Below are 17,329 nucleotides of genomic sequence, written 5' to 3'. Positions count from 1 at the left end.
GGAGCACCAGATCTAGTCAGGTGCAAAACACCGTATACTTTAAGACTTTTCCTAATAATACCTGATTTGAAAAATTCTACTAAATTAAATGTGCAGCTCTTTGTGGGCCTTGGTGTTTTCCATTTGTAAGAAAGCATGACCTACCAGATCCTAACAATTTAGGGTGTCTAGGCAACACTAGGATGTGAATAAATATTAGCCTTCAAAACACCACATTATGAAGTGTACGATGGGTTGTTCTTTCTGTGTTGGAGAGGAGAAAAAAGAAAAACAGAAAAAAAATATATAAAAATAATTTGTTAGGCACTTATATATACCACAAAAGTCATAATCATAAACTATGTGGATATTTGCACAAAGAACAGAACTGGACACGTTAATGAAATAACTGATGCTAACTACAAAAACACCCTGAAGAGACAGCATGGTGTAGGTCCACCTCAGTTTCCTAGCAACAAGATTTTCTCTGCTTTCTCAGAGTATCATGAAGTTGTGGAATCCTCCTCCTACACATAATCTGAAAACAGGGATGAAAACAAGGATGACCCATCTTACAGACTAGAAGCTGAAAACACTTTCAAAGCCTACTGAAACATAGCTCAGTAACAAGCAGCATCTGATGCTGTTTTAGCTCTATTTTACTTGCATCTTAGCCATGGTCAAATACTTAAATGTAGCAATCAGATAATCAGCTCTGGTAAGTAATAACACAATCCAACAAAACATGGAAAGAAAAAGAATGGGATGTTAGAATAACTTCGTTGACCACCCCAAGAATGAAAAGTAATTAAGTAATTTCCAGATAGAGTAGTAGAGGGGAAAGTGGTTTCAGCTGGCAGCTGTCCACTATCTTTCTCTAGATAGCATCAGAACCCTCCCACACCCCCAAAAAAGTAAAAAAAAATAAAATAAAAAAAAAAATAAAGCCAATTCCCTCATATATCCTGTACTTTACAGTGACTCCTACAAAAAAAAAAAAAAAAAAAAAAAAAAAAAACCTTCATTTTGCCAGTGCAGAACAGAGAAAGGAGGGAGAAGATTCATGTTTTGGCTAACTGGTCTTATCCTTTAATATTATTAGAGTCTTACCTGTAATGGAATTTAAAATTACAGGTAAAATAAGCAACTAATTTATTAGAGCTTTGAAATAATAATGCCTCACTCCCTGCTCATTAAAACAAGAGAAGATCATGGCCTTACCCATTAAATTTCTACATGATTTCCTCAGAAGAATTTTTCCACCAACAGAATTAACAGGTGCATTTTCACTTCTAGAAGACTGCTTTCATTTCCTTCATTGCTTAGAATTGCAAATTCTTGCATTCATAACATTGTAATCTATAGCAAATTGCATACACAATTTGTCAGCTGGGCATCCTTCTAAGCACAGGACAAATTGCTATCCCCAAAAGAGCAGTAAAGTATCTTTAAAATAACAATAATCACTAAAGTAGTACAAGACTACAAAATGCTCAGGCAATTCTAATTAATGCTCAATATGGAAAACCATATTCTACAAGCAAAATCCTATTTTCTACTTAGTGGAGTAGAAAAGTAACACTGTTACGGACAGTCTGGACATGAACATTTATGCCATTCAGCTCTGATGGGAGTCTTGTTTCTATAAGGTGAAAGGAAACAGAATAAGAATAACTTACTACTTTAGGGAAGAAGGAGGTAAAAACAAAAAAGACAAAAAGCGGGCACTAATCAAATTGTGCTGGTCTTCTAACCCAAAATATAGATGTTAGCAAGCTTGCCTCCCAAGTTAACTACACCTTCTTTGAATGTTGCCTTCTTTGCACTGTGTTGCATCAGCACAATGAGAAAAGTCCTTCTTTCTCTCTTAGTACAAACAGTCAAAATTTGGATCAGATTTCTTAGGTAGGTCAGTTTCTTACTGTTCCTAACAAACTTTTCTGTACTAGTTAACTCACAGTCACAGCCTGTTTTAAACAGGTTAAAAATACCAGCACTTGACAAAATTATCCTTTCCCTACCTACCAAGGGTAACCTACCAAGAGTAATGCATTTCAGCATGATTATAAATTGGACAAGAGTATGTTTTTTTTAAATCTATTTTATTTCTTTTGGGATCACTGAAGCTAAATTTCAGTCCTTGCTTTAAATTTCATACACCAAAAATATCACAGTATAGTTTAGCTCCAGGCTGCAGTCTCAGTCTCTGACTGCTTCCTCAGCTCTTCCTCAGCTCTTAGAATCATAGAAAGATTAAGGTTGGAAAAGCCCTTCAAGATCATCTGGCCCAACCATCCCCCTACCACCAATGTCACCCACCAAACCATGTCCCCAAGCACCACATCCAACCTTTCCTTGAACACCCCCAGGGACGGTGACTCCACCACCTCCCTGGGCAACCCGTCCCAGTGCCTGACCACTCTTTCTGAGAATAAATGTCTCCTAATTGTTTTAATTGTTAAAGAGTAGTGCTCTTTGTTCAGTTCTTTGTTTTAACTATTGAAGAGTAGGGGCATGACGTTTCCATTTTTCCACTCAACAGTGACATCGCCCGACTGCCAGGACTTTTCAACTATGATGGAGAGAGGCTTGGCAACATCATCAGTCAGTTCCCTCAGGACCCTGGGATTCATGTCATCAGGCCTCATAGACCTGTACCTGTTTAGATTCATTAGGTGGTCTTGAACCTGCTCTTCACTTACTGTGGGTGGGACTTTGACCCCCAGCCTCCATCTACGGGTTCAGGGAAATGAAAGACTTGGGGAGCCTGTCTACCAGTGCAGGCAGAGGCAAAGAAGTTGCTGAGTACCTCAGTCTTCTCCATGTCTGTCATTACCACTTAGACATGGAATCTCACTCCTAATATAAGAAATTAGACACCTATAATCGCTTACACACCACTATTTTCACCCCTCAGTTTATTTTCACAAATGCTAAAGGCACATGGTGGTCCTTGGGGACTCCTCCTGCCACCTCAGCGCAGCAGCCCAAAGGGAGCATGTGCTCTTCTTCGAGGCTCTGCACTGAAGGGCTGACACCTCAAGGGCTAGGGGATGGGAAAGAAGCATTCACACAACCCCTGAGAATTGGCAAAAGATCTTTATTGCCAGGTGGCTCCAGGGTAATGCCTGGAATGGAGCCTGAATGATGACAAGTATGGAGCTCGCCGGGCCCTGCTACATAGCTGGCGGTGTTCCTTGACGGCACATTGCAGAGAGCTGCCAGGGTAGTACCATGTTTGATGTGGCCAAGGTTTCTTTGTGATGTCAGCATACATAGAATCATAGAATCATAGAATATCCTGAGTTGGAAGGGACCCTTAAGGATCATCAAGTCCAACTCTTGACACCGCACAGGTCTACCCAAAAGTTCAGACCATGTGACTAAGTGCACAGTCCAATCTCTTCTTAAATTCAGACAGGCTCGGTGCAGTGACCACTTCCCTGGGGAGCCTGTTCCAGTGTGCAACCACCCTCTCTGTGAAGAACCCCCTCCTGATGTCAAGCCTAAATTTCCCCTGCCTCAGCTTAACCCCGTTCCCGCGGGTCCTGTCACTGGTGTTAATGGAAAAAAGGTCTCCTGCCTCTCGACACCCCCTTACGAGGAAGTTGCAGACTGTGATGAGGTCTCCCCTCAGCCTCCTCTTCTTCAGGCTGAACAGGCCCAGTGACCTCAGCCGTTCTTCATACGTCTTCCCCTCCAGGCCTTTCACCATCTTCGTAGCCCTCCTCTGGACACTCTCCAACAGTTTCATGTCCTTTTTATACTGTGGTGCCCAGAACTGCACACAGTACTCGAGGTGAGGCCGCACCAGCGCAGAGTAGAGCGGGACAATCACCTCCCTTGACCTACTAGCGATGCCGTGCTTGATGCACCCCAGGACACGGTTGGCCCTCCTGGCTGCCAGGGCACACTGCTGGCTCATATTCAACTTGCTGTCTACCACGACCCCCAGATCCCTCTCTTCTAGGCTGCTCTCCAGCGTCTCATCGCCCAGTCTGTACATGCAGCCAGGGTTTCCCCGTCCCAGGTGCAGGACCCGGCACTTGCTCTTATTGAACTTCATGCGGTTGGTGATCGCCCAGCTCTCCAACCTATCCAGATCCCTCTGCAAGGCCTTTCCACCCTCATTCGAGTCCACAACTCCTCCAAGTTTGGTGTCATCAGCGAACTTGCTCAAAATACCTTCTATTCCTACATCCAGATCGTTTATAAAAATATTGAAAAGTACTGGCCCTAAAATGGAGCCTTGAGGGACCCCACTGGTGACCGCCCACCAGCCTGATGCAGCCCCATTTACCATAACCCTTTGGGCCCTGCCCGTTAGCCAATTGCTCACCCATCGTATGATGTTTTTATTTAGCTGTATGGTGGGCATTTTGTCCAGTAGGATCCTATGGGAAACCGTGTCAAAAGCCTTGCTGAAGTCCAAAAAAATCACATCAGCTGGTTTCCCTTGGTCCACCATACGGGTGATCTTATCATAAAAGGAAATCAGGTTAGTTAGGCAGGACCTACCCTTCACAAACCCACACGTATCTATTAAATGATGATAGCTATTACAGTGCTTTTCATGAGTACACCAGCCTGTGGGAGATGCTGCTCTGTTGAAAACACACAGTAGCAATAACACTTGGTTATGAAAGACAATACCATAAATTGTGAAGCAAAACTTTAGGGACCAGTTTTAGAAACACTACATCCGAGGGTAGACACAATGTTTAAACAATGTTAAAAAGTGATCTGTGAGATCAAAGAATATGATTTTGCATTCCTATATTTAGAACCAAAACAAAGATGTAATCCTACCCATGAGTATTCACAGTCTAAAACAGACAAGTCAAACACAAACATGGTAGTGGAGAGGAGGGTCTGTGATTTAATAGCGGAAAGAAATGAGAGACTGCTTCATGGGATAGGCTTTAAGGCTAGTTTGAAGGAGGAAAGGTTAAGCAGCAAGTCACAGAGGAAGCTGGCCAGTCTTTTACTAGGCAGAAACAGAAAACGAGTTCAGATAGGGCTTAAGGTAGGGATCAAAATATACAGGTAGAAGTCTGTGCTTCACATTTGACTTGAATAAATAAATAAATAAATAAATAATAATAATAAGCATTATAATACCATTCTTACATTTATTCATACAGTAGCCCTGTATGAATAAATATATTAGATATAGATGCTATCATAGCTGGGCTACCTAAGTATTTATAATACAATTAAACTGTATCTGTATGAACATACAAGCATAATTTACAGACAGAACAGTGAAAAAAGCATGAAACCTAAAAGCTCTCACAGGCAGATCTCCAGCACTCAGTTACAAAGAGCAGGCAAAGATGGATTTCAGATAAGTTCCATATGGAATGAAGATCAAGACCAGATGGAGCTGAAATGCGAATGGAGGGGCCATACTGTGATGTAGCCGCTACAGACAGCATCATGTAACTGGGCATACCCACCACACAGGGGGCATTGCAGCCGACTACGTTACCAGCTCCCCTGGTATGTTGTATTTGTAGAGCTCTGCTGGCAAATGTATTAACTGAGTCTGGAGAAAAAAGTGTTCTCATTTCTAAATATCCTAACAATTTTTACGTCTACCCTGGTAATAAGAAAACAGTCGCAGAGCTACAGTCGGAGCTTTAGCTTATAACAATGAGTATGTAATTGCACAAATTATACTAAATGGAAAAAAAAAATCATGAAATGTCAACTTTCTCCATGTGGAGCTTTTTTTAGTGCATTTAATATGCATCTAGCTAGTACATATATTGCTGTTAATAAAGCTTTTGTGTTTCTCTCTGCATTAGTATTGTAATAAGTGGAAACTATGAAACTCAAAGATCCAAGTATATGGAATTTTCCAGGTCACATGTTAAGCCAAGTGCTGGACTCTGCTGGACAGACAACATTAAAAGGGAAAAAAAAAATGAATTCTAACCATATGTTTTGAAATGAAACAATATACTCATTCTGTTACAGCTGAAGGCTTCAATGACTGCTTTACAATTACCAGCAATAAAGAGGGAAAGTAATATTGAAATAGCATTTGCTGTGGAATAGAAAGTAATTACAGCATAGAAATGAGAATGCCCAATGTATATATCACAAGTCTGACGCAATACAGTACTGTTATACCATTTCCATCACAATATTTATTGGTTTGCTTATACAAGAATAAATAAATAAATAAAAATGACAAGAATTAGAATATGTGGGATTCAGTTTTCACGTTAACTGTCCCAGGCCAAGACTTCCGTGTTTCAGAAGATCATGAAAAACAATCTGTCCTTTTACCAACTGAACTATGATTAGAGAAGTAAGACTATTAAGAGTTTAACATGTAAGCACAATTACAGTAAAAAGTCCACACAGAAAATTGGGTAAAGCTAGTGCCTATAATATCTTGGAAGTGCAGATACAGCTGCATTGTGCTAAGCTCATTACATGACACAGAATACATCATACCAGGCAGCCCTCTTGGCTACTGGAGAGACAGAATGTGCTCCACTGCACATACACCCCTGCAGCAACCATTTTGTTTTTTGCTTACCAAATTACACTGATTGTCATTAGAAAGTCAGAATTTGTCCAGGTTGGAAATTACCATTAGAATTTCACACAACCCAAGACAGTCCAAAAAATAAATTGAATTTAAATACAAACTTACTCTTCCCATTACACTTAAACCACCATCTTCTTTTACTGGGGAGGGATTTTAGTTTCAATTCCTACTGGTAAAAAGCAAATAAAGAAAGCAAGAGAGACACAGATTGAACTCTTTCCAGCTTTCAGATTCTGTTCTTGGTGCAGACTTTGGGATTATCTTTTGTGACTGTTAAACTTTTGTGACTGTTAAACTGTTAAGCAGCAGGTGTTTTCCTGCTGCTATGTCATTTGCATCATGCGTGTAGATTCCCTGTAATCAATACATTGTGCACAACAATTCAGATTTTGCATTTGTTCTTCCTCACAATGGAATCACAGATTCACTAAAATTTAAATGTTATTTCTCATACTAACTTATGGGATTGTAATCAGCAGTAATGCCATTTAAAATTTAATGAAAGCAATTACAAACAAAAGTCAAAGTTTGTTTCCATGGAACTGAAAACAAAGGCACTCTCTTAATACTACAGACCCAGTATCTGACAGCAACTTGCCAAATTGTTTTACATCTACTTTCCACTCTAGACATTGAAGATTTTTGTCAAAATTTGCTAAATAAGAAAATAAGCAAATGGAAACTAAGTCTTTTATACCAAGTTAAATCTTGAAAACTGCCTAAATTCAAGATAACTGCCTAAATTCAAGATACCAGGGCGTATTCCAGAGCCATTCTATAACCATTTTAGAGTTATTCTAGAACTTTTGACGTCCCAGTGTTGAAAGTTGCAGGTGTGTTTTGTTGTTGCTTTTTTTGTTTGTTTATTTTTGTCACAGTACACAGTAACAGAGAAAGTCTTTATTAAGAATGTTAGACATAGTCTGATGACAATAGATAACTACATATACACAGCTTCAAAGCAATGTCCAGGTATTATTTTGTCCAGCAGCACCAAGATGTGCATGTTTGAGAGCAGTTACAGAGGAAGGAAGGAAGGAAGGAAGGAAGGAAGGAAGGAAGGAAGGAAGGAAGGAAGGAGGGAGGGAGGGCGGGCGGGCGGGAGGGAGGAAGGAAGGAAGGAAGGGAGGAAGGAAGGAAGGAGGGAGGGAGGGAGGGAGGGAGGGAGGGAGGATCTGTGGTCTACTGGTCTACTACTACTACTCCCTGGGCTGGAGACTGGTAGTCTACAGACAGGGCACTGGCTGGCTCTCATGACATGGCATACCCGAGGCTCAGATAAATCTATGAGGCCTGTTTTAGGCTGATATTTGGTTCCCAGATAGAAAAGTTGTCTTGCTACTTTCCTGGGACTTTTGCATTAGAATTAAGGTAAAAAACAAAGAAGTAGGAAGAAAAAAAAAAAAAAAAAAAAAAAAGAAAAAAAAAAGTAGAAGAGCAGCCAGGGACAGAGACCTACCCGAGCTTGTCAGAACTGATCAAGTGTCCTCAACCACCTCAATTAGGAGATGGCTCAGGGCTGTAGTAGCCTGCGGGACATGTGCAGTGTGCAATGTGGTCTAAACTATAAAGTTTTCAGAGTTCAAAATGATCTCCTGACATAGCCTTTACCAAACGTTGCCAGCAAGCAACAGCGAACTGGCAGCTCCAAAATTCACTTCGATACTCCCCCGGGCATTTGCTGAGTGCTATGTATCTGCTGGCCTCCACCGCTCTAATGACAGATTGTAAAGAAAACAGAGAGATTAAGGGGAGGGAGCTGTGAAGAGAGAAAGCAATGACTGAAGGTAGGGGCTATGCCCACAAGCAAAGACAGCCCGTGTGAAGGACCGTCACTTCGGTCCTTCCCACACCCCGTAGCTCTGCCTCTGGAGCCGACCCCGAGCCCACAAAGGGGAGACCACAGCCGCCGGGATGCCTCCGGGTAGCCCCACTCCACGTCCCTGAGGCGGCAGCGGGCCCGAGGCCGCGGCCACAGCCGCGAGGCCAGGGAGGCACGGGCGGTTCCGAAGTTGCGTAACAGGCTGCAAGAGGAGCCCGGCTCTCCGCCGCGCCCCCGCTGCCTCCTCCCCTCGCCGGAGCGCGCCCGTCTCCGCGCCCCTTTGGCAGCCAATGGCACTGAGCGGGGTGGCTGCATGTGGTGGCGCCGACCCAGCGCCCGGGCTGGGAGGAGAGGAGGAGGCAGCAGGCGCCGCTGGTCTCTCGCTCCCCCGCTCCGGGCTCTCCTGACAGCGGCGGCCAGCTTCGGTCCCTCCGCCCCGCCGGTACCCGCAGCATGGACTCGGACTCCGGGGAGCTCAGCGAAGGCGAGCTGGTCTCACCTGCAGGTAAGGGGGGAGATGCTGCCTGCGGGACCGCTGCCGGCCGGCCGGGGTATGACTGAGGGAAGGGGTTCACCACACCGCCGCCGCCGCCTCGGAGCACTTCGCACGGCAGCGGCCGTGCCGTGCCGAGGGGCTGCGCGCGGGGACGGTGCCGCTGTGGCGAACGGGCGGCTGCCGCCCGGCACCAGCCCCTCCAGCCGCCCGGCCTCTCGGGAGGGTAGGCACCGGGCAGAGGCGAGCAGCGTCCCGCTGCCCCACTCAGGAGGGGTCCGGCCTGGCTCCTCCTTGCCTCCTGCCCCGACTAGGGAAGAGAGCTGCCTTGCAGCTCGTGCAGTTCAGGCATGTCGTGCCGGGCGGTTGAATTAGCAGCGCTGGCATCAATCCGATCCATTGTGCCTTATGTCCAGAGGCTGCAAAGTTCTCCGGGTTTGGCTAGTTTCTTGCTGCCACTACAGTTAGCCTGTGTGCAGGAGGGGGGGACTGCTCCTCAGAGACCAGGCATGCCGGGCCCCCAGGCCGCTCAGTTTCTGGTTTCAAGAGTCCTAACTTGTCCCCCCCAAAAAAAAACATAAAAGTGCTGCTGTTCTGCTGCAGCCTGCATAGTTCTTAGATGAGACAGAAGGAGAAAATAAAAACAAACATCTTTCTGCCATTTCCAAATTTCCACATTCCTAAGTCCTACGCAAAGCAGCAGCAAACCGTTGCTGATGTGCTGTAATCAAAGGGTGTCCCATGTAAGCAGTAAATGGGGCCAAACTTGCCTCAAGCCCTGTATGTATAGAAGTAGATTTGTGCTACCAGCACTGGCAACCAGCTCAGGGCCACCCCTTGCCCCTCCACACATACCTTCAGTCGGCGGCATTACCACCGTCGGGATGGGGCTGCGGTACTGTCACACGTGGCTGGCCCAGGACAGGCACTGGGCGAGAACGGGCACGAGGAGCAGGAGGGACACATGTGACCCCAGCTTCCCAGAGGGGAAGTCACGGGTACCTTCTCTGAAGGTGTTTAACTGGCAGGAGACAAGCAAGCGCAACTGGAATAGTGTCAGGAGCTGTCATAGAGATCATCGTAAACACAGATAGAAAGTTACTGCGCTACATCATGAGATCATCTTTGAGAAAAATCTAAGCTAGACAGATCGTGATGAAAATGTCATTTTATCCCAGCTGTCATCTCCTCCTCCTCTTCCTCATCCCCTCCAAAAAAAAAAAAAAAGGTTTCTACACCAAACATTTTAACCCATTAAAAAAAAAAAAAAGTGCCAAATAATCTGTGAAATCTTTTAACTGTCCTATTAATGCAGGAGTGATGAACAACTGAAGGAAATCGTAAAGGGAACCTGCTTTCAGCAAGGGGAGTGGACTCGATCTCCATAGGGCCCTTCCAGCCCCTACGATTCTGTGATAAAATAAATAGGTGTCATCTTGTCTAGCCTAACATACGCTTCAGACCAATCCAGTTTTAACTACTAATGGTGTTTGTTCTTGGCATTTTGTTTTTTATTTTCTTACTCAAAATCTAAAGAAATAAGACTATTAAGAGGTTGTACAACTTCTTATGGTCACAGAGCTCAGTTATGCTGAAAGTACTAACAAAGACCACCAACAGTTGCACTTTTCATCCAAATATACAAAGCAGTGCATGGAGTGTAAATTACAAGCATTACATTTATAGAGAAATTAATGTGATATAGCTCTTGCCAACAACTTGCTCCTGTTGCAAATAGATTTTCCTTTTAAATAAATTAAAAATAACTATAGATTGCCATAAGTGCTTTTTATGTCATCACTTGCTAGCTGCCAAGAACTGATGTTCATTGTTCTCCTCTACACCTTTTCCTTCCTTGTACTAAGAGAAGAAAAATTTGGTATTTTGGCCATACGTGGCATGTGCCAATGCAGTAGAACAAAACTGGAACAGAGTGAGAACTTAGTGGTTTTGTCTTAACGGGTTGCAATCAGTCTTTCCTAAACTAAAGAATTATTACATGCTGTTTGTATCCCCCATCATCCCCTTCTGATTTATTTTTTTTAGATTTCATTTGGTCTCTTTTCTGTACTCTGACATATGTGCAGTGCTGTATCTCTCTGGCCGTGGGTGTTCAGGCATCCTGCTGTCAGTCACTGCTGCAGTCACGGAAACAGAGGGGCTGCAGCATGGGTTTCAGTCACCACCTTGCTCAGGGAACTGTCATACCCCACAGACCTAGTGACCAGGGGCATTCTGCCTGCAGATTAATAGGGCAAGCAGAGAGCCTTGGATAAATATTCAAGATGAAGTCCTAGTAATGGTCTGATTGTGGGCAGTGAGTATGGAACAGCTAGGGTTTTGTACTGGAAGTGACACATCAACTTGAACGTCTAGCTTATTCTCCTTTAACCAGCCTCCACACCTAAAGTACATAAAGCAATGACTTCACCTTGCACAGCTATAAGCCTGTTATGGCCACTGCCCACTTTTCAAGTTGTCCAACTGCTCAAACCCAGTACGGTAATTTCTCTCTAGGGCTTCACGATGCTAATGCAATACAGATGTTTAAAAGCACATCCATCCCACTTAAGGGCTTGCATTCCTCCTACAGTACGTACTGAGCTTTCTGCTCTGTCCTGCTGGAACAGCCCCTCTACCATTGCTGGGACATGGGCAGCGTGAACAGGACAGGACAGCAAGGTTCCTTGCGCACCCCCACCATCTGCCACACGTGCTTGACTTCCAAGAGCCAGCTGGAGTCTTGCTCTGAGATCCCAGCAGCCTCATTTCCTTTAATAGCCCACTTAAAGCTAAGTCTCCAAGGAAGCAGAAGTATTTTTTCATGTCTTCTGAATCTGTTGTCATGATAGCATCTTTATATTTCTTTGGTGCAAGCAAAATGTTCCTTATATGTGAGTATCTTAAAATACTAGCTGTACTTAAAAACACCACAAAAACAAAAACCCCACACCTCAGCACACAAGAACATTCAGCTCCACAACCTTGGCTTCCATCAGACCAGACTCCTCACACCCATCCATTACTGCTTTGTATTGAGTTGGCTGTATAGCCAAAGATCACATTTTTCCCCCTCAAAAAATTACTCATGAGTTGACCCCTAGTTAAAAATAAATAAATAAATAAATAAAAAATAAACAGATCTTCATGATTTTTTTTTCTTTCCAGAATCTGTACCTTGTAATTAAAAATAAGAAAAAAATATATATATGCTTACTAGCACTACCTTTGGTAAAGTTTCTCAAATTTTATTCTGTGTCAGTAGTGTTTCTTGTCCTAAATATAAGCTTTCAGAATATGAATGAGTAATCCTAGAACAGAACATTGTTCACATTTTATGTCCACCTATTCAGAGGTGTGTTTTTTTTGTTTGTTTTGTTTTTGTTTTTGTTTTTAAAAAAAGTTCTTCAGAAGAGCAGTGGATTTTTTTTCTAGTTCTTTCACAGGCACCCTGCCACATGAAAGTATGATTCTCTGTGCCATCTTTTAAACTAACATTTCACAAAAATCCAGGTCATCTCCAGCAGCAATGATTTAGCAGTGGCTTTGAGAATTCTCCATGCAAGTGAAAGGCAACAGACCTTCATTTGGAGTGCATTGTCCTAGGTTCCTCAGCTAAAACAGGCAGGAATTCTGCCATATAGTTCTAATGCAATATTGCTTTAAGCCTTTCTACAAGCTACTAGGTCAGAACATAGGTTTCCATGCTTATTTAATGAACTATTATGCTACACTAGCATATGATATCTAGATGCTTAAGTACCTGTATTGTCTCTGAACCAATATATTGTTTTTATTTTTAATAAATTTACCTTATCCCAGAGAATGAACTGTTGCCAGTGCCTTCTTTCCCACTGAAGTCAAGAGAAATTTGTCCTAGGAAAAAGAGCAACTTGTGCTCCAAGTAGAGCTCTAAAGTGGTGATAGGATTTTTTTTGGAACATTAACACTGTGGAGCCTACAGGTTTGTGCGATGCCAGGGAGAACAAGATGAAAACAACCTTATCACCAGCCTGGCATCCATAAAGAAAGTGGGAGTTTTATATTCTTCAGCAGGGCCAAGATCTTACCCTGTGACTCCCAGCGCAAAAAGATTAACACATTTTAAATTTGATCAATTATCTGAACTCTACCCTGATGAATAAACATGCTCTTAGTAAAAACAACAACAGATTTAAACATTACTTAATGCTGTAAAACAGCCACAGCAGACGTGAATAATGTTTTTGGACCTGTAATATTATTTGATTCACAATGCTTAGAAAATAATGCTTTCTGGAAATAATTTATCATGGTATGTAAACTGTCTGTACATTTGTGATATTTATCTTTTGAGCCTTTTGCATATTTTAACACCATTTTACACAGATAAATGCCATTGAAGTGTTAATATAATATACCCTTGTAAACAGAAGATTAATTAGAGAGTTCCATAAGATATGTGGCACTATGCAAAAACTGTTGAAGACATCGCATAAGTGCAAATAGGCATTTTGTAATTCTCTTCACAGTATCTTGCTGGTCATTTTATTTTATTTTACATTTAAATCATGACAAAGTATCCTTTGCCTGAGGGAATGCCTGTGTCTTTGAATAGGGAGAATTTTAAGAAAATGTTTCACTTTTTATGTAAAAGGTCCAAGTCACATATGCCAAAAAATTTACTGGACTTTAGACAAGCAAGCAGAAGTGGTAGATAGCAGCATGTTGTAAGTTTTGAAGCTAGAAAAAACAAAACAAAACAAAACTCACTATTTTTTAGTAGAAGCTGCAGACTCTACTGAATGCTTCTGAATTAAGTGCTTTCTACCAGCTAACAAAGGACTCTCTCTCCCTTCCCTTCTGCTGAAAAAGAAAAAAAGCTAGTTGAAAAGAGATGGACAGAGAAGAACTAGCATGTCTGAGGGTCCCATACCCTAATCCTTCTTAAAGAGCTTAGATCAAACTGCCAACTAAGGCAAGCGTAGCAGAGACACTCAGATACAAGATAGAGCAGGCAAGAGACACCTCAGGGTCATAAGGCAATTCCCACGAAAGAGGAGCAGCCAGGGCAGGCGCATGACCTGAGAGCCTGACTGGGTAAGTTTTCTCGAACCATTCTACTCTTCCCTCCAGGAAAAACATGGGCTTTCTGGGATTTACATACAGACCCCTCCTTAGCAAAATGACTGTCAGACTGGGTGCCTTATCAAACTGGGAAAACAAACAAACAAACAAACACCTTCAAAAGGCAAGAATCCACTCGTGCTGTGTTCTAGTACATTAGTACAAACCACAAATAATCCTATTTTTGTTAAGCTGAATAGACAATATGGTTGAGTAGGTCAACCTGTTCAGGCTTCTGTTTTTTAAAATCAAGTGGAAATACGAACTTCATGAAACACTTCACTGAAACCAAAGGTCACCTGCTTGAGCATCTGTGGACCAGGCTGCTAAGCAGCAGCAGTGGATAGCATATGAAATAATACCCTTTTTCAGTAGCTTTGATGTGCTCCAGTATGGAATTTGTACCTTAAGAAAAACTCATCCTTCCTGCACTTACCAAAAATGAAAAACAAAGATCTTCAAGATTTTCCTCCTACATTTGGCAGGATGGCATATCGAACCATGCGGTCTCAGAAGGACCAGTCACCATGAAGCAGACTGACTCTCGGGCAGTGAGAACAGGTACATAAAGGATCTCATGTTATCTTACTGAATAAATATTTGAGATTCTTCATCAGAATTACTTACTTTCAGGGCAGAGCATGCTAGTGCCAAACAGACACACAAATGGCAGACAAAAGCCAGCCATGACTTCACCAAATCAAACAGCTCATGTTTCTCAGGCACAGAAATAGACTTTACACTTAGATGAATATACATGTATGAAGGGCCCTAAACTGAGGTGTTCATACCTAAATATATGTTTCTAGCAGTCTGAACAGAAAGTCTCTACTTTAAAAAATAAAATAAAATAAAATAAAATAAAATAAAATAAAATAAAATAAAATAAAATAAAATAAAATAAAATAAAATAAAATAAAGTGGATATGGACAAACCTTGGAGCAAACATTTGACACGAGTTCATAGATGGGAATATGAAGCTGTACCCTGTCACAGAAGTCAGTGGTTATTCCTGTCTGCTCTGCCAAAAGCCTCGAATGACAGTGGGTTTCATTTCATAGGACATTTTGGCAATAGCATATGTGCTGTATAAAGCTATATACATATCTCCTCAAAAATAACTCATACTTTGAAGAGATGTGTCTTTCATCTTTCTTTGCATCTACACCAAAGTCTAAAAAGTCATGGCAGGAAGAGTAGGTCACTTTTTTTTTTTTTTTTTTTTTTTTTTTTTTTGGTAAAGAAAGAAAAAAGAACAAAGCTATAAGCCCTAGGTAAAAAGGAAGATGGTAGGCCAGGTGGATTCACAAGTACATCAGCCTAGGTGGGAGGGAGTTCTAAAGACCTGGCCTTCCCGAAAAGCCATTTGGCTGTTTGCATTTTACTTGGTATCACTTGGGGTGACAGGCCCGGTCAGGTCCCAGGAAAGTAGGTGAACCCTCTACCTTCCTAAAAGCACTTACTGTCATTTCTCATAAGCTAAGCAAAGCCTGGCTGTGGGCCCAATCAGTGGTACACTAAACTGTTCATCTATTAATATATCTTTTGTCACTGTTCCAGCCCATGCCAGATAGCCTCCCACAAAATGTCCTGGCATGAGATGGAAGATAATAGTGGCCAGTATGAATTAAACATTTGCAGTGTGGGAAAGAATTCAGCTTGCATCCAGATGGCCGTACTCTAGTGTGTACTACAGGTTCTGTCCCAGTTTACTTACAGATGTAGACCCAGTGGTCAGAGCAGGCTGCAGCCTTTGCCATGACAGTGACTTCTGGTGCACCACTTGTAGGTGTCCAGGCTGGTGGGTTGCTTGTGGGCCTCTCTCAGAGCAGCTACCTTGGGCTACAACCAGGGTTTGGAGCCTTGCCCAGTCAGAGTTGAGTTATTTGCCATTTCCCCGCAGAAATCTCTTTGCCAGTTAGCTTCTGTCAGCATCTTATACGCTGACAGAAGTTTAGTTCAGGGAGACCTGTGGAAAGCTGGGACAAAGTTGCTGCGGTAATTATGATTTGGGTCTGTGGTATAAAACTTCCTCTTGAGAAGCCAAGCTGAGCTCAGGCCCTGCCTGGTAGCCAATGATTTTCTATTCTTAAAGGCAGCCATCTTAAATGAAATAGACTGCAAAGAGTAAAAGTTACTTCTCTGTCCTTTCCAGTGGGCATTAATTCCTCCTTGGTAGAGATTCTGCTGTCTGTCAAAGTTTGGTATGCTGTCTAGCCTCCCTAGCCGAGGTTTGACTAACATCCATCAGCATAATAACAGATGGAAGATTATTTCAACCTATGATATTTTGCCATAAAGACATTCCTTTGGTCTTCTTACTGGTGCTGTTTAATATGAAATGTAATCTTATGAAACACAAACAGTATAAATTAGCAGAACACCTAATTACCACCAACAAACATTTTATTTCTGGCATTAATTTTGTTTATCCAAGCAGCTTGTGTTACAGGGAAAAAAAAATCCTCTCTTTGAAGACATATATTAACACTATTACTGTGTCACTGTTTTCTCTCCAAATAGTTTTCCTTAATTTCTACAGCATTTAATTTATGTGGTGAAATCACTGACAGATGCAGATCAAAGAATTGCACGTTTCTTGGACTTTTGAAAGTGAGGTTCTTCGGGAGGTTATTTATTTTAAAGACGACGAACTTTCAGAGGATGTTTCCAATAAAAACTTTGTACCACAGTGTTATGTCAGACAAATGTCAATGCTTTTTGTTTGCTTGCGTTTAATTTTAAACTTTGTATATTTGTGCACTATTTCTCCCTCACTCTTAAAACAGAGGGAAGTAGGCAAGAGGTATCACAAATTATCTTTGTGGTCACTTCAAAGCAAGTTATAGTTGGTGTCTCATTATTTTGATACTCATTACTATTTTGATGCATCTTTTCTTTAAAAGCTTCTCCTAACAGTGGAGACTATTAACCATAGATGCAAAAATAACCAGTACAGTCACGACATGCAGCTACTGGATTTCTTAGAATTCTTTATTGAATTAGTGAGGGGAAAATATTAGCTTGGATTACAGATTTAGGAATGGAATAAAAAGTTCACAAGCCTAAATATACATGAAGACTACTTCCATGAACTCTGTGGAGTGCCAGTATGCCCTTTCTTACCAACTTGGACTAGTTGGTGCCCTTTAAATATACCAGGTGCTGTAACAGTAAAAAAGGAAATGTTTGTTCAGCAGTTGTTCTCTATCAGAAGCCAGCTTCTATCATGTAAATCTAGCCAGAGAGAACTCCTAGCCAGGCTCAGGCTTTTTCCTCACCTGTATTTGTTTGTGAAAGTGTATTTTCATGTCAGTTCTTAAAGGTTGATGTCAGGTATCATCCTGCATAAGAAGGAATGAC

At 42.0% G+C, this 17,329-nt stretch overlaps 1 protein-coding gene across 1 annotated transcript in view; it reads left to right on the top strand.

Moving 5' to 3' along the window:
* Nucleotides 1-8,661: 8,661 nt before the first annotated feature.
* TNFAIP8L3 (TNF alpha induced protein 8 like 3) overlaps nucleotides 8,662-17,329 on the top strand; it is a 45,872-nt gene continuing 37,204 nt past the window's right edge. The window contains exon 1 of the mRNA XM_032195036.1: nucleotides 8,662-8,871. Coding sequence (XP_032050927.1) covers nucleotides 8,820-8,871 — 52 coding nt within the window. The 5' untranslated portion in view covers nucleotides 8,662-8,819. The remainder of the gene's footprint in view (nucleotides 8,872-17,329) is intronic.

This window comes from Aythya fuligula, chromosome 11 (genome assembly GCF_009819795.1).
Source record: "Aythya fuligula isolate bAytFul2 chromosome 11, bAytFul2.pri, whole genome shotgun sequence".
Classification (NCBI taxonomy): domain Eukaryota; kingdom Metazoa; phylum Chordata; class Aves; order Anseriformes; family Anatidae; genus Aythya; species Aythya fuligula.
The sequence above is the reverse complement of the archived record's forward strand: the minus strand, read 5'-3'. Positions and strand labels throughout refer to the sequence as shown.